Raw genomic sequence first — 21,299 nt, 5'->3', positions numbered from 1 at the left:
AAAAGCCCCCCAAAGCCATGTTCCAGGCATGTCATTCAAAATCTAGAATCCCCACACAAGAAAAAATACTATGAGCATCTAGGAAAGTAAGGATCACATAACGGCTGTGAAAAGACCTTATAATATTCCCGAGGAATATGGAGACAAAAGATGATACACAAGAACAATGTAGACTGCAAATGCAGCATAATCCTTTGGGGGGGGGGGATGGACCTTTTAGGGAATAGGTGACTTTGAAGTATATTGGTTACTTAGACCTGGCTTTAGTAGGAAGTCTGAAATACAAGAATTCAGAGAAACCTCAAAAGGGCACTAACGCTCTAATGGGAGAGAAGAAATAGCTCAAATATCTCTCTAGAACCTTAATATGTTAAGAAAAATAGAGATCTTGTGAGCGGACTGGATCCCTTCATAGGTCAGAAAGATGGAAAAGAGGAGAAAGATCAGAGCAGAATTGATATTTCAGGTTATGAATGAACCAATGGGCAGCAGAAAAACCTCTCAGCTGAGACGGACAAAGGCTGAATACATCCAACAGCAAGAAGCACTAGAGTCTGGAATAGAAGTACTTCAGATATCAGGAAAACAAGGGAAGAGAGAAAGGGATTCAACTTTTCTTGATTTTTTTTTTTTGCCCCTCCCCCAATATAATTAATATGGAAATGTTTTACATGACTGCATGTGGGAAGGAAAGAAGAGAATTTGGAACTTTAAAAAACAAGTTTAAATTGTTTTTACACATATATTTGGAGAAAAATACTAAGAGTTCAAGATAAAAAAGACAAAAGTAAAAGCCTGCTAGAGATGGGGAAAAGCTAAGAAAAAGAGGTTTTGCTTATAATCTGGACAATTGTTAGGTTGTAAACTTGGTTGCTGCTAACTATTTTATTAGGATTTAATGATTTCAATGATTTGGAAGATGTTTGAGACTTGCTAAAAGGCCCACATCAGTTTGTTTTAGCTTTGCTGATGAGAAGAGGTTTTAGGATGCTCAAGAGCTTTGAGATTCTGACATGAAAGCCTTCACATCCGGCTGGACTAGGAAAGCAATAAAGTTCCACCCACATTTATCTGTTTTAAAGCTTTATCTTACCTTGGTAGCAAAATCAGAGAGATTTAAGAAAGATGGGATATGGAGGGAGGGGGAGAAGAAAGGATAGTCATATAAACAATACATTCCCAGATTCTGAAGGAGGGGGGACACAGAAAAGAACTAGGTTCTGAAGTAGTTCAGATAGCCTATTGGGCAGCTGGCAATGGCTTAACAAACTGTGGCCCATTTGCAATGCAAATGACAAAAGAGCTGATTTCAAAGAATCTTGGGTTAATATCAATTTTGTAAAATTACTTTTATTAAAAAGAAATGCTTCTATTGGAGAAGGTAACTTAAATTCTAGGACTTTCATCAGATAAAAACCTTATATAAAAGTTAAGTAACTACACTGACTTAAATCTCATTTAATCCCATTTAAAAGGGAGCTAAGTGGTCAAAGTGGAAAGAGCATCAGAAGTTGAGTCTGTGAGACCTGAGTTTTAATTCAGTTTCAAATACTTGCTAGCTTGGGCAGATGGGCAAGAGGTCAGATGATCTCTTATGTCTCTTCTCCCCCTCCCTTCCCCTGTATAATAAAGATGAGAAAAGCCTTAACTTCCCTGGGAGGTGGTAAAGACCCAGTGAGGTCACATTTGAGCTTATATAAATACAAGGGCTTCAAGGGCTACACAAATGCTGGCTATTGTTATTATCTATATATAGTATTTCCTGGAACTTTATAACCTCCAGCAAGAGGACCCATCTATTTCCTAGCCAGACTCTGGGGACTGACTTCAAGATACCTGACTTAGGAGTTTCCTTTTTATTCTCCTTTTTCCCTCCCCTATTTTATATATATATATATATATATATATAAATAAAATATATGCATGTATGTATGTGTGTATATATAAAAAATTAAATATTTACTAATTACATGTAAAATAACTTTAAACATTTTTTAAAATGGTGAATTCCAAATTCTTGCCATCCCTCCTTTCCTCTTTCTTCCCCATTGAGAAGACAAGCAATGTAATATCAATTATACACATGAAATCACATTCTCACATGTTGCACAAGATTATGCTTCAGTCTGACTTGATCGGTTCTCTCAAAGCAAAGAGCTTTTTCTATCTTGAGTCCTTTGGCATTATGTTGAATCATCGCATCATTTCGATCAGAAAAGTCTTCCCTTCAACCCGCTGTTATCCCGTTTCCTGATTTTCTGCTCACTTCATTTTGCATTCTTAGTTGTAGAAGGCTTCCCAGGTTTTTCTGAAACCATCCTGCTTGTCATTTCTCACAGCATTTCATCACAACCAGAGACCACAGCTTATTCAGCCATTCCTCAACTGATGGTATTTCAATTCTTTGCCACCACAAAAAGCTGCTTATAAATAATTTTGTACATCTAGGTCCTTTCCCTTAAAAAAAAAAAAAAAAAAAAAAAAAAGGTCTGTGGGACACAGACCTAGGTATTTATTCCCAGATGGAAACGGGCTCAGGGTTGCCAGCCCTTGGGGCTGGGACCAGTCCATAGTCCACCAGAGTTCATATGTGAAGCGCTACAAACTTACAAAAAGGGCAGCAACTAGAACCAGGAGAGCAATTCATGCAAAGAAAGCAAAAACATTATTCTGAAGTCACCAGCCACATCTCAGCAGCGTGTTCCCAGCTCCTGACCTGAGGCCGGACGCACGCTTTTAGACAAAACTATGTGGGAATTCACCTGTTTGTTACAAGAGTTTTACTTTCGTTCTCTTGATTAATTTAGTTGTGGGGTAGAGGGGATCAAGGCAACAGTGATGACAAAAAGAGAAAAAAGGTGGGCATTATAATGTTTTAAAACACAAAAGGGAACAGAAGGAACTTCTGAAGGAAGCACAGAGCAGCAGGACAGTTTTGAAAGTAACGTGAAGTGAGCAATAAGAAATGGAGATTGAGGGTTTCTTGTAGCCACCTCTTTAGGAAGTCTGCTCATGAATGGAAATGTTCTTTTTCTGGATAGTTCAGTCAAGAATTAAAAAAAAAAACATTAAAGCCTAAATTTTTACCATTTGAAATTTCAAGCAAATGTCATTTCATTAAGAAAAGCCTTACCTCACATCTTTTTCATGACGTTTATTCTCCCTTATGATGTCATACATGGGATCTTCATGTGCCTTTAGGAACAGATAAAAATCAGATTTCATGAGATATGTTTGCTCAAACTATTTCAATAAAAACCTGTAATCTTCCTATTTTTTCATGTAAAACCTGTGGTTCTTTTTCTAATAACTTTTCTTTAGCATTTAAAGTAACTAGGAACTTTTGCTAGTAAGGTTTCTGTCCCCTGATCCAGGTTAAAATTCTTCTAGGACTTAGACTCAAGAGTTGCTATGATGGAAAATTTCATCATCATAAGATGAGTTCGACCTTAAGCTTCTCTCTTCTCAGCTTTAAAGAACCCAGGACTACAGGAGTACTACTTTTAGAAGCAAGGAGCTGAAACATGGGAATCTAAGCTGAAAGCAGCTTCTTAAGAAATTAAATGTATGCAAATAGGTTCTTTTTAAAGTGCTTAAGAATAAAACTGAAGAGGACGTTATTTTCATTCATAGTAAAAATTCAGATTTGGGGAACCTGAGCCATTTATGCTTCTCTTAGAGAAGAATTCCAGCTGGTTCAATGGACATGAAGTCGGTAATCTTTATAGGATTTGGAAGAGACCTCAGAGGCTGATTGGAGCAATTCACTTATATCAGTGAGCAAGCTGAATCTCTAGAAACTGAATGAGATGACCAAACATAGCCCCTGGCCACAAGACAACAGAGGGACCCATATCGACCTTCAAGTGTGCAGAAATGATCCTCAAGTGTAGAAAGCTGCATGTGCTGCCAGGTTTTTTTCCCCCCAATATATTGATTAGTTTTTCTGATTTTTTTTTTTTTTTCTTTTTAGAATAATGAAGTGTTCTAAGGCTACTCTGGGAGGGGCAGGAGAAATGTGGGGGTGGGTGGAATGTGGAATTTAGAAGACAAAAAGATACAAATAAAATTTATTTTAAAAAAACTCAGATGGCATATCCTAGAATAACACAAGACTCAGTACCCCAAAAAGTAACAGAATCAGCTAAGATATTTCCTATAAAACTGCATAACCTGGTTTGAATATCAAGTCTGAAGTCAGGAAGTAGGCTGGAAAAATAAACTAACAAGAAAAGAATCCCACCATAAAAAAAAAAAAAAAAGTTATTGTTGACAAGGATACTTAAAACAAACCCCCCAAAAAGGAATGACTCTCTCAGCAAAACTTCAGAGAAAAAACACTTGGGCACAAATTCAGCTACAATTCTTCAAAAGATGAATCAAGATTTTTTGAAATTTAAAAATGTTTTCTAAAGGAAAAAAATGAAAAAATAAGTTAGCAAAAAAAAAAAAAAAAAAAAAAAAGGAAGAGAATTTAACAGCTTGGCACAAAGGTTTGTATAACGAACTCCTTGAAAATCAGAATGGACCAAACAGAAGCTAATGACTCCATGCAACAAAAACAAAAACAAAACCTAAAGGATGAAAAAATTCTGGAAAACAAGTCAAGGAGAAAAATAATTAAGGATGACCTTCCCCCTATATATAGGGAACTTTATTCTCATCAGAACTGATCAAAGGCAGGAAGAATAGAAACATAAATAGCTGGCGACAGAAAGATATTCAACAGGGAAACAGGAGAATAGAGAGAGAAGGAAATAAGGTTATGGGAGATCAATTCTAGGCTAAATTAACTCTGAAAACATGAAAACATTTTTGGTAAGCTTTTTTTTGAGGTGGCAGAGAATGGGAGTCTGAGGAGGTGCCCGTCAGTTGGGGAGTGAATGAACAAATTAGAAGTGGAATACTGTTGTGCTGTAAGAAATGACGAAGGGAATGGGTTCTGAGAAATAAGACTTATTTGAGGTAAAGTCAAGTGAACAGAACCAGAACAGAAAGTACAATGGTAACAATATGGTAAAGACAACTGAAAGACTTAGAACTCTGGTCAGCTTAGTGACCAAAGGTCTTCCAAAGGTCTAATCAAAAGGTTTTATGTACCTCCTAAAAGAGAGATGAAAATCTCAGATTGCAGAATGAGACTCTATATTTATGTATATGTTCACCTATATATTTTCCTTTAGATATGGCTTATTTGGAAATTTATTTCACTTGACTATACTTGATTCTTTTTCTTAGTTTGGGGATAAGATGAAATCAGGATTGGGTACAGTTTTTTGGTGCTTTGAAAAAAATAAAATTCAACAAAAGTTATATTCAAAAATATAAAAGTACTAAAAATAATTTCAATTTTCTGAGAAATTAAAAGACTTTTAGAAAATTTGTTTTAAAACTTTTTAAATTTAGAGCTTGTTTATAGTTTAGTTTTTGTTCTTTTAATAAAGAGACATGTTTGATCAAAGTTTCTGATTACAAGTTAAAATCCATTGTATCTCCAGCGAAGCAAAGACTTGAAATTCAGTTTACAGGATGAAGGAACTGTTTCCATCCCATGACATCTCATAGAATGTAGCTCATCCACAGGGAAGTTATTTTCAAAAACCTTTTAGGGAACTCCAGTAGCTGATATGAAAGAAACAAGGGACATCTCTACAGTGCCTGTCATCTTGCTAGGTCCCTCTTGCTTAGGAATGGTGGTCAGGACAGTGACCATCACAAGATTTCCCTACAAGTAGCCAGCAGACACAACTGCTGGACTCACTCACTCTAGCACCACACGCTCAGTGTTGCCCTGTCTCTCCCACCCTCTCCAATCTCTTCTCCCCTGCTTCCTACCAGCACAGAGAAGCCTCCCCCACCTCACCACAACCCCCCTCCTTGACTCTTGAGCTCTCTGGTCTCGTTCAGAGCCGCTGTGGGGGCAGGGCATGGGCACCTCACTCTTTCCCTTCTTCTCCTTTCTCGATCCTTCACGTTTCACCTCCCAGCCTCCTGCTCCCAGTGACTTCTTGGTTGTCTCATTAGATGGGGTCGGCCCCATTCTCGTCATCTCTGCGGCCTCCAGCACCGCTGACCATCTTTTCCCTCGATTTTCTCTCCCAATCTGGGTTTCCATGAGAAACTTTTGTTCCTTCCTTAGCCACATGGTCTGTCTCTTTGGCATTGATGACTGCCCGTTCTGGTATTGTTCCTGGCTTCCACCTCCATAGGACTGACTGCTGGATGGATACTGCTTCCTGAACATCCCATGAGCAGGTCAGATTCGACATGTTTAAAACAGACATGGTTCTTCTTCCCCTTGGGGCCCTTCCTGCTTCTGTTGAGGGCACGACCACTCTTGTTATCCCAGGTTGATTGTTTTTTTTTTTTTTTTTATTAAAGCTTTTTATTTTTAAAACATATGCATGGATAATTGTTCAACACTGATCCTTACATAGCCTTATGTTCCAAATTTTCCCCTTCTTCCCCCAACCTTCTCTCCTAGATGGCAAATAATTCAATATATGTTATACACATTAAAATATGGATTAGCTCCAATATATGTAAACATATTTGTACAATTTTCTTGCTGCACAAGAAAGACCAGATCAAAAAAAAAAAAAAAAAAAAAAAAAAGAAGAAGAAGAAGAAAACAAAATGCAAATGAACAATAACAAAAGGAATGAAAATGCCGAGTTATGTTCTTCACTCAGTGCCCACAGTCTCTCCCTGGGCGCAGATGGCTCTCTTCATCACAAGACCATTGGAACTGGCCTGAATCATCTCACTGTGGAAGAGAGCTATGCCCATCATAATTGATCATCATATAGTCTTATTGTTGCCGGGTACAATGATCTCCTGGTTCTGTTCATTTCACTCAGCATCAGTTCATGTCAGTCTCTCTTGGCCTCTCTGAGATCATCCTGTTGGTCATTTCTTACAGAAAAATAATATTCCATAATATTCATATACCACAATTTATTCAGCCATTCTCCAATTGATGGGCATACACTCAGTTTCCAGTTTCTGGCCACTACAAAGAGGGCTGCCACAAACACTTGTGCACATACAGGTCCCTTTCCGTCCTTTCAGATCTTTTAAAATGGGACACAGGCCCAGTAGACACACTGCTGGGTCAAAGGGGATGCAGAGTTTGGTGGCCCTTAGGGCATAGTTCCAAACTGCTCTCCAGAACAGTTGGATCCCAGTCAGTTTGACAAACTGACCCCTGACTCTCCCTTACTCTCCATATCTGTTGTCAGACCGTGTTTCTATCTCTCCGACCCCCACTGCTGACATCTCCTCACTATTAAAAGGACCCCATCCTCACCACGTCTCCTATATTACTCTAATGGCGTCCCCCTCCCTACTCCATCCTCCTCTTTACTCCTTACTCTCTCTGGGACCTCTAGGATCACAGGCAAACCCCTCTCGGGTCCCAGCCTGGCCCTTGTAGGCACCCTACATGTAGTCCAGGCCAGAGACTTTTCTGGCCCATCTGGCGACAGGAGACTGCACTGCCAAAGCAGTGGCTGCCCCCCATGTTCGGACACGCTTTCACTCCCACCTCTCTGGGATCCAGCTCACGCTGCTGCCCGGTTCACGGCCTCCCAGAGGGTGACGAACGGCCAGAGCGCTTCCGAGCCGTGCACATCCAGGCTTGTAGCTTCTCTCGGCCCCAGTTTTCTCTGGTGTAAAATGGGGCTAACAGTAAGACTTTTCAGGGGTTTTGTAAGGATCAGATGAGATACTGTAAGGTGCTTAGTTTACAGAGCCTAGTATATAGTAGGCACTTATTAAATGCTTGTTCCCTTCCCCTCTATTATGTCTGGTTGCCAACGTCCTCTTCCCAAATGCCCTGTATTTATTTTGCATATTCTTTTATGTTCATTTTGTTTCTCTTCATAGGCTGTAAGCTTAAGGGCAAGATCTGTTTCATTTTTTATCTTTATATCTCAAGTGCTAAATACAGTGACTGACAGAGAGTAAGCAAACACTTAATAAATGCTTTTTGACTGGCATTATGATTTAGTACTGAACCTCTGAGATGAGTAAAAATATGATCGACAGGTAAGATTTAGCCTTTTTTGAAATAACACTTTACAGAATGTAATCAAATAATGTCTTTTAATCACAGACTAAAACATTTATATATTTAGTATTATGTAATGATATAGTAAATGATAAATACAAATTAAAAAAAAAAAATCAAAGCCCAAGGATAGGAATAAGCTTCATTTAAAAATTTTAGTCAACAATTATCTAAAAAATATTTAAAATCTTTAATAAGAGAAATGAAACTTAAAGCATTTCTGAAATATTATCTCACACCCATCAAACTGGTAACAGGATAGAAAGTTCACCATTAAGACTATGGCAAGAAGCCAAGATATACACATTCATGGTGGGTGGAACTGAGAATTCATCTAACTATTCTATAAAACAATCTGGATTGTGCAAAGAGAGTTATTTATATACTTTGGCCCAGGAGTCCTGCCACAAGGTTTATTATACCCCATGATAATCAATGATATGTTTAATCTATGTTGGATTGCTTGCTGTCTTGGGGAGGGAGAAAAGGAGAAAAATTTGGAACACCTTTTGCAAAGATGAATGTTAAATACTATCTTTGTATGTATCTGGAAACATAAAATACCATTAAAAAAAAAAAGAAAGAAAGAAAAAAGAAAAGAAAATCAATGACAGTAAGAAATGACCTAGATGTATAAAAATATCCAAAGTGACATCATCAGGAAACAAAACATTTGCCTCCACCAAACAAAACAGGATATATGAATGAAATGAAATTATCATACTACAAAGAATGATGAATATGAAGAATAAAGAGAAACATGAGAAGATATCGAGTAAAAACCGAAAAGGGACAAAAGAACAACATATACAGTGACTACAATAATATGAATGAAGACAACGTTAAAAGGGAACAAAACCTGGGTCAAACAGGCATCATATTTAAAAAAGATCAAGCTATGAATTTCTGCTAATGGATAACTACCAGAGTAAAAAGTGACAGAGAGCCTGAGTAGCAATCTTTCTATTAGAAGATTTTGCTTAATTGTTTTCATTTTGTAAGCCCTAAGTTCGGATATGTGTGCCATGCTGAACCAAAGAGAGTGTCTCTTGGACAAGTTATCATGCAGATGTCCACCAACATTTCATAGCTGCAAAAGAAATCTTGATGTTATCATTTTGTACTTACTACTCTGAATTGTTCCAATTTCTGATTGCCTTTGATAAAGAATGGGCATTCTTTGTCACCTGTCCTGTGTCCATAACGTTTACAGCGCCAGCCTGGAAGGAAACCAAAAAGTCAAGGTTTCAGGAAAACTGTCCACAGCGGGCTCACAAGACTGAAGGTTAGTCGGATTGGTCTCGAAGATGTTCACATTTTGAAAAACAAATGAAATCGACTAATTATCTAACAGATACCTAAATAGAATAGGCCTTCAAACTACCCTTTATAATATAGGGGAATTTGTAATAAATAGCTACTCCATCAAGTTCCCTTCCACTTTTAGATGGCTCTAAATATTCTGAAGTTGTTCCTTAATAAGTCTGTGCCTTCCACATCTCTCCCTTAGTGCCATCTTCGGGGGCCATCAGAACAAGTGTCCACACACTTCAAATACTCGAAGACATCTGTCCCTTTTCCTAAGTATTTCTGGTTGTCTTTTCAAGGAAGTGGAAAAAGCTTTGAGTTAAGCCTGGAAGGAATCTGGGTTTTCTAAGAAGCTTTTGCGACATTAAATTATCTAAGTATGGGAGAAATATGAATGCAAATTCACAAGTGGATGACACTCTAGATTTTCTGAATGATTAGAAAGGTAGGGATCACGTACATTGCATAACCTTGACTTCCTTCCCCAGGGGCATCCAGAGGCCTTTAGTTGGAGCGTGAGCCAGAAATTCTCTGGCATGTTCATTGCCTGGCACATCCGGGATGCAGTCTTCTGGTTTGGTCTCATCTTCCTAAACAATGGGGAAAAAATCTGTAAACAGAAAGCCCAAAGTACCAGTCTTTAAGTTGTTTCAGAGTACATCTCTCCCTCCCCTTGATGGAGATGAGAGGAGGAAAAAACCCTTCCCACATCATCCTTTTCAGGTGATTCCAAATACAGGCAAATTTTATTTACTAGAAAAGACAAAAAAATACTAAGAAAAATTAAATCATATGAAAATAAATTGATCTTATAAATTTAATACAACAAAGCCACAATTCAAGCTAAAAAGACAATTTCCAGAAAATATAAATCAGAGATCATTTCTGAGTCAGATTCTAAAATCAAAGCCCGCCTTTCTGGAATGAACAAAACAAAGCAGTTTTTCAAATGGAAATAGCTCCTTTCATCCAGAAGGATACTGCTAGTCTTTCCAAATTCTGGATATGGTACTTGTTAAAAATGCAGTGTTTTAACAAATGAGTTCTCTAGCCTGTAATTGAGGATAAATATGATGTCAAAAGAAAACTCACCATACTGTGACAATATTTAAGTTTATACTAAATGTATTACTAAGCACAAAAATTTCATTCAGCAACCAATTAGAATTTAATTAATATGGATGAAGTAATCGTCTATCCCAATTAAGTGAGCAATAATAATTCTATTCTTATCGCTTAAAACAGCACTTATAATGGGCCAGGGTGCTAAGCAGTATACAATTATCATCTCATTTATTCCTTAAAACCCTGAGAGGGAGCTGCTATTATCTCCAATTTACAGGTAGGGAAACTGAGGCAAACAGACTTGCCTAGGATCACACACCTAGTAACTGTCTGAGGCTGGATTTTGAACTCAGATTTTCTTGGCTTCAGGTCTGGTACTCTATTCACTGAACTACCTACTTACCTCTTATATAATTAGCATCCAACTGGAACCTACATTGTTGATTTAATAATGGACTCAATTCAACATTTCATCAAGCACCTACTCTGTACAGGGCACAGGACCAAGCACTAGGGACACAAGGCCCAAGTGAGAGCTCCTGCCCTAATCGTAAAAACAGCATTCATCCACCACTCACTTCTTGGCATTCCTTCCCACTGTTCCCTCTTGGTTCTCCTGCCTGTCGGAGGGGCTTGGGATCGTCCAAGGCTCGCCCACTAAGTGTGGGTGAATACCAGCTGCCCTCCTCCTTTTGTGGTCAGCTCCCTTGCAGATGACTCCCCAATCATCCTTTTACTGTCCTGTGTTCCTGGCTGCCTAAAGGACATTCTCCCTAGAGACCCTCTGAGCATCTCATCCGCACCATGCCCAACCTCCCCACCCCAGTATCCTTTCTCCAGAATTTCATACTTGATAAGGATAACGCCCGATCAGGAATCTCAGTTATCATCACTCATCACTCTTCTTCACGCTCCTGGTCCAAGTCCCCCCATTTGTCAATTCTGCCTTCAGAATATCCCTGGCATGCAGTGTTCTCCCTGCCACTCGGGCCCAACTCATCTCTCCCCAGCAATACTGCAAGAGCCTCCGCTCACCAATTAATCTTCCGTACGGCTGCCGTTTGTTATTTCTAAAAACACGGCACTTCTGTTTGAAATTTTTGTTAGTGTCCTATTACCTTGGTACCTCAAAAACCAATGCCTCCCGTACCATGGCCAGATAAATCTATAACTACGGTGTATGTTAGATTTGTTTCCTTCAAAAAACAACCCAGGAGGGGCAGCTAGGTGGCCCAGTGGGTAAAGCACCAACCCTGGAGTCAGGAGGACCTGAGTTCAAATCTAGGCTCAGATATTTCCTGGGTGTGTGACCCTGGACAAATCACTTAACCCTAATTGCCTCAGCAAACCACCCCCCCCAAAACCAAAAAACAACCCAGGGACCTGGTTAGATGAGTCCCATACTGATCCTGCTCTTTCCTATTTGAAACAAGCACTTTGCACTAGTCTATATATATACACACACTGTATATTTGATTTGCTTAGCTGTGTACATGCGTTTTATCTCTTCAGTGGAAAAGAAAATTTCTTGAAGTTAGAAATTATTACCAATTTATGTTTTCCAATCAGTCAATGATTAATAAGTATCCTTGAAATGAACTGAATTTCCAAATTACATATATTCAACCAGGAAACAAACTTTTCAAGAGGTAATGATCTTCCCATCACTTTTAAAGTAGGGCTTTAAATGGTCCTTTGTTTGAGACATTGTAGAAAGGACTCTTTCATCAGGAAAAATTTTTCCCGATGTACCTCTGTAAATCTTAAGGTACTAAAACCTAGCTAAGGAGGCTGGTTTCTACAATAAGGTACTAGATTGTGTCACGGCAACATGAGAAGATAACCTAAGAGAAGTGCAAATAATCTGTGAGTAAAAGTGGGGTATGGGTAGATTTCAAAGGTTCACCGAACTAGGTAAGAAAAATATCGGATCATAAATGTAATTGGTTTCCTTTGAAATCCTACATATTTTATTGTATGCATTTAAAGAAGGGGTCCCCAGGTTCTCCAAATTGCTGAAGGTATCTAAGAGATTAAAGAAGTTTTAGTGTATTCTCTGGATACATTCACAAAACGCTTTAAAAAAATTTTTATGAACAGTAAAGAAGCAATGTTACCAAAAGTGCCTTAAGAATCAGTATACTCATAATTGTCTGATTTTACAAAAGTGTGTTCAAAATGCGATTATTTTTTTTATGAGATTACAAACAGCACAAGAACTGACTATATACTCACCTTGATAAGTCCTGGGGGAGGTTTTTCATAACTGCAGGGGGAGAGGGGAAGAAAGAACCCATCAATAACACTGATATAGAGCATGGTGCTACTTTTATTTACTTTTAGCCCAAAGTAAAATAATCCCCCAAAAGTCTGGGTTTGGACTCAAATTAAAGCAAAGTAACTCAAAGCGTCTAATGTAGCTCCCCCTAACTTTCCCCCCGGAAAGCCAGACAAATATATAGAGAATCAAAGATTTAGAGCTGGAAGAAATTTCAGAGGTCACCAGGACAACTAGGATCAAAGCCAAGAGGGTGTTATGCCACAGTTCTCTTTTATTGGCCTGACTCAGTTTCCCTAAGTGTTCTGCCTCAGTTTATAATTGTTCTACTCAACCACCCTTCTGTCCTTCCTAATCATAATGATCCAGACAAGGAGAAAGACCTTCTATCCTAGACATCATCAGAATGCTGGGTGCCTCTCCCCACTCTGTAATCCCAATGATCAGATGTCCCCCATGCCTCCCCCCCACCCTGTCAGAACCGGATTGTCGGAGTCCCATTCCCACTTTTGGCATCCTGACTCTGCCCTGAGTCTGGGCCAATAACTCACATTGTGGGCTGGATTCTTGGAGATGATAGTCTCATTCAGCCCTGGGACCAAAACATGGATCCATTTGGTCCCAGTAAATCTCTCCCATTAAATAAATCATTAAATACTCTCTGATCTCTATCTTGCCTCAGTTTCTCCGGCATTGCAAGGGCTGAAGAAATGGAAGGAGCCAGTTCCAATCTTCCTGACTGAAAACTACTGAAAGCCCCCAAAAGCTTTATTGTGACAATAGACAAAATGGGTCAAAACATTTTGCCAAACTTTAAAGCACTTGCCTAAGTTATAAAAGTGGTTTTTAGTTAACAGGCCGTGTGGGAGATGCGACGTGGTTAGGGTCATTCTGAAAAGAAAGGGCTCTGGACCGGGGCCTGCCTTCAGATTGAATCCTTCACAAAACCAGGCTAACTCTGCCTCCCCTTAAAAACACCAGCCTTAACAACTGGCAAGTTCTGGGTGCGAGTTCTGCCTCCAACATTGTGGAGCCGCTGACCTGGGGCGAGTCAGGGCCCGGGAGGAACCTGGCCAAACCCCCTGGCCCCGGAGCACAGACTCCTCCAGAGACTTGTTTGAGCTCAGTCTTTGGCCCTGGGCCTGGCCCGAGCGGCTACTTAACACTGAAGACCTCCGACCAAGAAAAGAACTGCCAAGACTTTGTACCGAGACCTTTCAGCCATCGGGGATGATGGAGCCACCTCCCCCCAATCTGGGCTGTGACCCCAGAAGCAGAAATAGCACCATCCCCACCCAGGAGGCCAGAGGACCTGCACAAGCGCACCCACAGAGGGAGTCGTGAATGTTTATATGCAAGTCTACATAGGTACACAGGAGAAAAAGTCAGAAATAAGAACAAAGTAGAGGAGAAGGCCCAGGTTTCCCACATTTTTGGGAAGAGGTGGTTCCGTCCTTCCCTTTTCATGGCCTATTTGGACTTTTCTCAGGGGGGACACTGGAAGAATTTGTCATGTCCTTCTCCAGCTTATTTTACTGAGGAAGAAACTGAGGCAAGGGGGGACCACCATTGAAGTGCTCAAGAGTGACTGGGACCACATCTGAACCCAGGAGGGCCTTCCCAACTCCAGGCCTAGCGCTCTGTCCACGGTGCCACCTAGTGGCCCTTCAGGAAATTGCAAAGCTTTAATATCTCAAACACTTATTTACTAACAAATTTTTTCTTCAAATGACAAAAATCCACCATTCTTTCCCTTCCCCCTTATGCCACCCCCACTGAGAAAGGAAGGAAAACAAAAGTCCTGCACTCAAGGCGCAGGGGCCAGGGGGATGGGCTCCCGCACTGGCCAGGTCCAGGAGGCCTCCCACTGCCCAGGGCCCGTCCCTTCTGGTCCCAGCTTGCTGAGATCTCCAATTTGGTTCCCAGGCTCAAAGCCAGCTGGGACAAAGGTTGCTGTAGCCAGGGCTCTCTCTGATCTCTCTGGGGTGCAGGTAGCCCGGTCAGGGGGTCACGGCTTCATAATCTTGGACGGAATTCCAGGGCCAGGCCCAGTACCAGCATCGGATCGGGCCTGCTGCATTTTTGTTCAGCCTTGCCAATCTTCCAGGCTGGAGGTGGCTCCTCCGAGGTATTGAGATTTCTCTCCTGCAGTTTTTTGTTTTTTCCCTGCAGAGGTGGAAGAATGATCCAAATGCCATAAAGTGCTAAAGATCACAGAGTCTCAGTCCTATCTTTAGAGCTGCAAAGATCTGAGACTCCAATAAAGAAAAAAGGCCCAAAGAGGTCAAGGTCATGGAAGTACAAGACTTTTAAGTCAGGACTCAAAGGCAGGACCCTACAGAGCTGGCATTAGATCAGTCACTCTCTTCACTACTAAGCTACTTATGAGGGGGCCATATGTCAATGTTTCTTTTCTTTTCTTTTTTTTTTGGGGGGGGTGGGGGTGGGGGCAGAAGAAGAGCCAAAAGACCCTGGAATTTCCAGAGAGGGAAGACCGCTTCCTTTGGTCACAAATGTAATTTTCAAATCCAGCTTCCTAGTATTAACATGGAAAAAGACTGTCACGTTAAACATAAGTACCCTCTCACTCAAAGAAGCTGCTAACCAAAGGAAACCGCAGGGGGCTGACTTGCAAGGGCCAACTGATCCTTCCACAAACCTTAGTCTTGGGTCTCCCCAACCTTGCTTGAGTCGTCCCTACAGATTCTCAAGTTTTCCCTTCTCTATAACAAAGGATTTAAAATTAATTTGTAAACTCCAAAATCTGAAAGACTTGAAATAAGTACTTGTGTAGAGTCTGTTCTAGGTGAGCTTTTTTCCTTTTTATATATGGGATTATTTCAGAAAGGTCGTTCCAGAGTCCCTTGTATTCCTCAGACTTCTCCTATCTTTTATTTAATGATTTCTCATCTGCTGGACATTTAACTTGCTTCATTTTAATCAATTTATGCAGCTGTGATAGAGCACCAGCCCTTAAGTCAGTAGGACCTAGTTCAAATCTGGCCTCAGAGACTTAACACTTCTTAGATGTGTGACCCTGGGCAAGTCACTTAAGCCCAATTGCCTCAGGGAGGGAGCAAAAGAGGGAGAAAGGAAGGAAGGAAGGAGGGAGGGAGGAGCTTTAATTAAAAAAATAAAATAAAATAAATATTTAAAAAAACCTTGCTGTCTGTACATTTGTCCAAATCACTGGGAAAAATGTTCAGTAATTCAGAAACAAGCACAGCTGTCTAAAGACATGCTTTTTAAGCTGACAGCAAACTATTAATGACTCAAGGATATTTTCAAGTTAGGCCTTCTAAAATGGTAAAGGTTTCTGTTCTTTAAATTATTTCACAAAAGTCTTTTTAAAAAATGTTTCATTATTCTTGTGAACCACCAACAAACATTCCATATGTAAAAAAAAAAAGTTTTTGTTATAAAAACTTATGTTTAAAACTATCTTATATCTGAAGACAAAGAAGAAAAATCCCCTTCTGCAGATTTTTGTTCTTATATATATATTTCTTAACATTGCATTCTATATTTTTAGCACTGCATTGATGTACTTTTCTTAATTTGAGGGGAATATCTTATCACTACTCATGAGCTCCATCTCTCCTCCCATAAAGGCTCTCCTTATAAAAATAGTCAAGAAAAGCAAACTGATGTTATGCCTGAAAGTGGATGGCTCTCCTCACCACAAATGCAGTTTTCTATTAAGGCAGGATGCAAGTTCATCCTAAGTCTTCTGGAGTTCTGATTAGTCTCTGCACGGATCGCAGTTGTGAAATCTTTCAACATTCTTTTCCTTTACATTATTTTGACCATTTATGTCAATTCTTCTGCTCACCTGACTCTGCATCAGTGCATTCAAGTCTTTTTAGTAAGAGTATCAAAAGTAGCAGGAGAAAATCATTATGAAAACTTTCCAACTTTGATTGATTCCAACATCACGATTCCAGGTTTTCACTGATCTTTTAAATTATTTTTGTATGTGGCAAGCAATGGGTTGGGATAAATTTTTTTTTAATCTTCCACTTTATGTGAATCCTTTGGGTTGAGAATTGAAAATAGGACCAAGATTCCATATGGAATATTTCACTCCATTACTACTTATTTTCCCAAATTGCAACAAAAGTAATGAAGCTCAAGGTACAGCTCAAGGTAAAATGCCATTCTTCCTTGGAAATAATCAGTTTTCTTTAATAAGTAGATGATGCAGTAGATAGAGCACCAAGCCTGGAGTCAAGGAGTTCAAATCTGACCTCAGACAACATCTAGAGCTGTGTGACCCTGGGAAAATATCCTGTGTGCCTCAGTTTCCTCATATGTAAAATGAGCTGGAGAAGAAAACAGCAAACCGCTCCAGTATCTTTGCCAGAAAATCCCAACTAGAAACACGACTGAAACAACTGAATGACGACAACAAATCGTATTGCCATGCCTTAGTTGCCCTCTTGCGCTTATACAGAAGCAGATAGTTAATTTGGGGACATCCTGGGACTCCACTGAGAATGCCCGATGCTATTCCAGTCTACTTCAGAGCAAGCACTCCTTCCAGATCCCTAGAACACAAAGGCTTGCAGACCACAAGACAGAGAAGGCTGCCCTTGGACTATGTGATCAGAACAACGGCCAAACCGCCATTCTTCAAACCCTCCAAGCCTCAGAACCTCAAAATTAAAAATAGAATCTGCGCGCCAGATTTGGAGTAATTTTGGCCGAAGCCACAATGACAGAAGCTCAAACCCTCATGAATTCACGTGTGAGGAGACTTAGAACACACACCTCCATCTCCAGCCCACATTGCGTGCCTATAACAGCACCAGCAGCTTGCAGGCTGGGACTCCCCACAACAACAGGGCTGTGATCTGAGGTCATCTGGAGCAGAATCGAGAAGGGCCGAAGGGAGAAAGGAGAACCCCAGCTGGAACCTGCCTTCTTCCCCCACCCCAGGCCTTTGACTTGGGGCCAGTCAACCCACGGAGCCGGAGACTGCCCAGGCACCCAGCTATAGAAGTGCTAAGGATCACAAAGTAGGGAAGAGTCACAAAGACAAGCGTGTTGGCCAAATATGAGGAAAGATCTGAAAGCCCAAAAGTTGGAGTGAGAATGTCTGACTAACCTTAAAGAAAAATGAAAGTGCTGAGGGCATAATTGTAACAGGAAGGAAAGTGAAGCCATATATTCAGTAAAAGAGAGACTCCCCCAGATCCCACAGAAATTATGGAACAGCAAGAATCTTCAGAATGGCTCAGAAGAAAATACACCTTTTTTTTTTTTTTTTTTTTTTTTTTTTTTGAGGCAATCAGGGTTAAGTGACAAGGTCACACAGGTAGTAAGTGGCTGAGGCTGGATTTGAACTTGGGTTCTCTTGACTCCTAGACTGGTGCTTTAGCCATTCTGTGACTTTTCTGCCCCCCAAAACACTCTTAAAAAACAAATCAGGGATAAATAAAATACAAAAGATACTCTCAATGCAGAATTAAGCAATACAAACAAGTAATTAGGTAAAATTGTCTAAATGATGGAGAATTACTCCCCCAAATTAGAAGCTGAGACACAGAAGAGATTTGACACACACCCTTGCTAAGAGAGCAGCCAAAGAAGACCATAATAAACGGGCACATGAATCTTAGCAAGTTGAAGCATCTGACATTGAAGACAGAATGTGCAAAATAACTCGGATCATGTGTCACAGAAAACTCAAAAGCATAATGCAGAAAATGTTTGTGGCTGCCCTTTGTGGAGTGGCAAGAACTGAGCGGATTGCCTGTCAATTGGAGAACGGCTGACTGAGTTATGGGATACGAGCATCATGGAATATTACTGTTCTGTAAGAAATGACCAGCAGGGTCCTTTAGATCGGGCTGGGGAGACTTACACGAACTGATGCTCAGTGATGTGAGCAGAACCAGGAGGTCATTGTACACGGCAACAAGATTATACAATGAATAATTCTGATGATGATCAATTTTCAACAGTAAAATGATTCAGGCTAATTCTAACAGACTTGTGATGGAGAGAGCCATCTGTACCCAGAGAGACACTGTGGGCACTGAGTCTGGATCACAACAGCATTTTCACTGGTTTGTTATTTGCTTACATTTTGTTTTCTTTCTCATTTTGTTCCTTTTTGATCTGATTTTTCTTGTGCAACGATGATAAATGTGTATAATGGTTTAGAAAAATTGAACATGTTTAACATATTGGACCACTTGCTGTCTAGAGGGAGGAGGAGGGAGAAAAATATGGAGCACAAGGTTTTACAAGGATGAATGTTGAAAACTATCTTTGCATATATTTTGAAAAATAAAAAAGCTAGTACAAATTGTAGTACATGAAAGTAATGGAATATTAACGTTCTTTAAAAAGTGATGAACAAGCTGACTTTAGAAAGGCTTGGAAAGATTTACATGAACTGATACTGAAGAAAACAAGCAGAACCAGGAATACGTCGTACACAATAAGAGCAATGTATGTGATGATCAACAATGAAAGGCTTCATACTTCTCATTATTTCAGTGATCTAAAGCAATCCCAAAAAATGCCATCTGCATCCAGAAAAAGAACTAAGGAGACTGAATGTAAATTAACATTAACACATGTTATATTCACTTCTTTTTTCTGGCTTTTTTTTTTTTTTTAATGTCTCCTATGGCTTTTTCCTCTTGTTCTGATTTTTCTATCCCAAAATGATTCATAATGTTGTATTAAAAATAAACTTACTACAGTAAAGAAGAAAAAAAAGAAAGAAAAATAAAAAGCTATTATCTAAAAAAGCATGATGCAGGACATAATACATGAAAATGAACTTCTGAACATGCACACACACAAGGCACTGATCAAAAGACTCTTACCAATGGCCCTTAAAAGAAAAACATACTTCAATCCAAGTCATGTAGTGATAAATGTCACACTGCCAATAACAACAAAAACAACACTGCAGCCAGCCAGGAGGAAGACCTTCAGCTACGAGGGAAAAGATAATTAGGGTGGTGGAGAATTATCCACACTGCAATAAGTCTAAGAAGAGGCGAGAAGTGTACCCTCCAAACTGCCATCAAAATCACACATCCTACAAATCTGAGGCAAACAGAAATCAAGACATTCCACGGAAGAGAGGGGAAAGGTCAGCCAGGGACTGAGAAGGGCGAGAAGCAGGCCAAGCCTTTCCGTTGGCCTTTCTGGCCAGCCAGCATGAATAAGGGGTACCCAGAAGGGAAAGGGGGAGCACAGAAGCGGAGCACCCCGAAGGGCGTCAGGAGGCCAGGGAAGCAACAGTGTGTGTGAGGTCAGCCAACGAGCTGGCGGCAAGTGCTTCCATTGTGCCAGCAGGCCCCGAGCCTGGCCCTGGCAAAGCGAAGACAAACAGGAACTCATCCCTGCCTTCGAGAAGTTACATTCCAATAGAATACGCAGGCTAAGTGCAGCATGATCACAAGGGAGACTCAGAAGAGCTTCCCGACCCCTCTGAAGGAGGGTCCCAGGGATGCCCCACAGCGCCACCCAAAGACCTGCACACTCAGCGGGGAGGCGGCCAGGAGGCCGTCGGAGCTAGACCGAAGAATGCCAAGGGGTCATTCAGTCCTAATGTATCCACCAGTCAGGCATCTTGTGACCATCCAGCGGTCCTGGGGACACTCCTTCCTTCTTCGGAGCTCAGGGCATGGCTGCCTGGCTTTCTCCCCATCCCAAGTCCTGCCCTTCATCATACATGATGCTCCCTCAGAGACTCAAAATCTGGGGTTCCCCAATCTTCTCCAACGCTACTCAGCTACAAAGCGATGAATCCACATGGGACTCTGCCCTGTCCGAGACATTCCTCCTCCAACTTCCTAAACTGAAATGTCTTTACCTGATCATGTTTCCTCCATCTTTCTCTCTGCCTTATGATCTCTCACTCCCACCACGATTTCTAATCCTCTCCTGCCAGGTTTTCTCCCAGGGCAGCGGTCTTGTATTGCCTATATTCTCTTGTTTATTGGCAGCTTCCCTACAGCCTGCCAAGTGCCTCCTCTGGTCCTTAAAAAAGGCCATGGAGGCACCTCTCCCTGCTGGCTGCTATGGCCGGCCCTCCTCCCCTTTGTGGCTCAACTCCTTTAGAGGCCAGTGGGGAGGACTGCCTCCCCTTCTCTCCTCCCAAGTCCTCACAATCTGGCTTTTAATTTCACCTCCAACACTCTGCTGGGTGAGCTCCTAACTGACAGGGGAAGTGGCCTCTTCTCCATCCTCCTGCCTCTTGACTGACCTGCAGCTTTTCGGGGTGTCGCTCACCCTTCTCTGCAGGCTTCTCAGCCTCCTCTGCTAGCTGGGGGTCGGCTGTGGGCCCCTCCATGTTTCACCTAGCTCGAACCTGATCTCCCGCCGCTCCAGCTGGATATCCAAAGCGGTGCTTGCTGCTGACTGTTCCTCCCCCTAGCTCCCCCTGACTGGGGAGGGCAGCACCTGCCAGATGCACCCCATCGCCGCAACTGCCCAGCCTCCCACATCTGGACTGTGCAAGGCTTGGGCCCCCGCTCCTCTCCATCCCGCTGGTAACCTGGGCCCTTATGGCTTCAGGCTGGACCACGGCCCGGTCTGCGGGGTCAGCCA

General features: G+C 41.1%; 1 protein-coding gene across 8 annotated transcripts in view; it reads right to left on the bottom strand.

Moving 5' to 3' along the window:
- Positions 1–21,299, bottom strand: part of RP9 (RP9 pre-mRNA splicing factor) — a 57,406-nt gene that overhangs the window by 33,285 nt on the left and 2,822 nt on the right. For 5 of the 8 annotated variants that reach the window (XR_012485033.1, XR_012485034.1, XM_074284326.1 and 2 more), the window contains exons 2-6: positions 14,778–14,888; positions 12,680–12,710; positions 9,840–9,969; positions 9,200–9,291; positions 3,134–3,195 (exon numbers count right to left, since the gene is read on the bottom strand). Coding sequence is in view for 6 of the 8 variants with exons in the window: in XM_074284326.1 (XP_074140427.1) it covers positions 3,134–3,195; positions 9,200–9,291; positions 9,840–9,969; positions 12,680–12,710; positions 14,778–14,888 (426 nt within the window). In the remaining 2 variants the exon portion in view is untranslated. The remainder of the gene's footprint in view (positions 1–3,133; positions 3,196–9,199; positions 9,292–9,839; positions 9,970–12,679; positions 12,711–14,777; positions 14,889–21,299) is intronic. The other 3 variants (XM_074284324.1, XM_074284328.1, XM_074284327.1) reach the window with 2 other exon arrangements.

This window comes from Sminthopsis crassicaudata, chromosome 1 (assembly GCF_048593235.1).
Source record: "Sminthopsis crassicaudata isolate SCR6 chromosome 1, ASM4859323v1, whole genome shotgun sequence".
Taxonomy (NCBI): Eukaryota; Metazoa; Chordata; class Mammalia; order Dasyuromorphia; family Dasyuridae; genus Sminthopsis; species Sminthopsis crassicaudata.
Note: the sequence above shows the minus strand (reverse complement) of the source record. Positions and strands in the feature narration are given on the sequence as shown.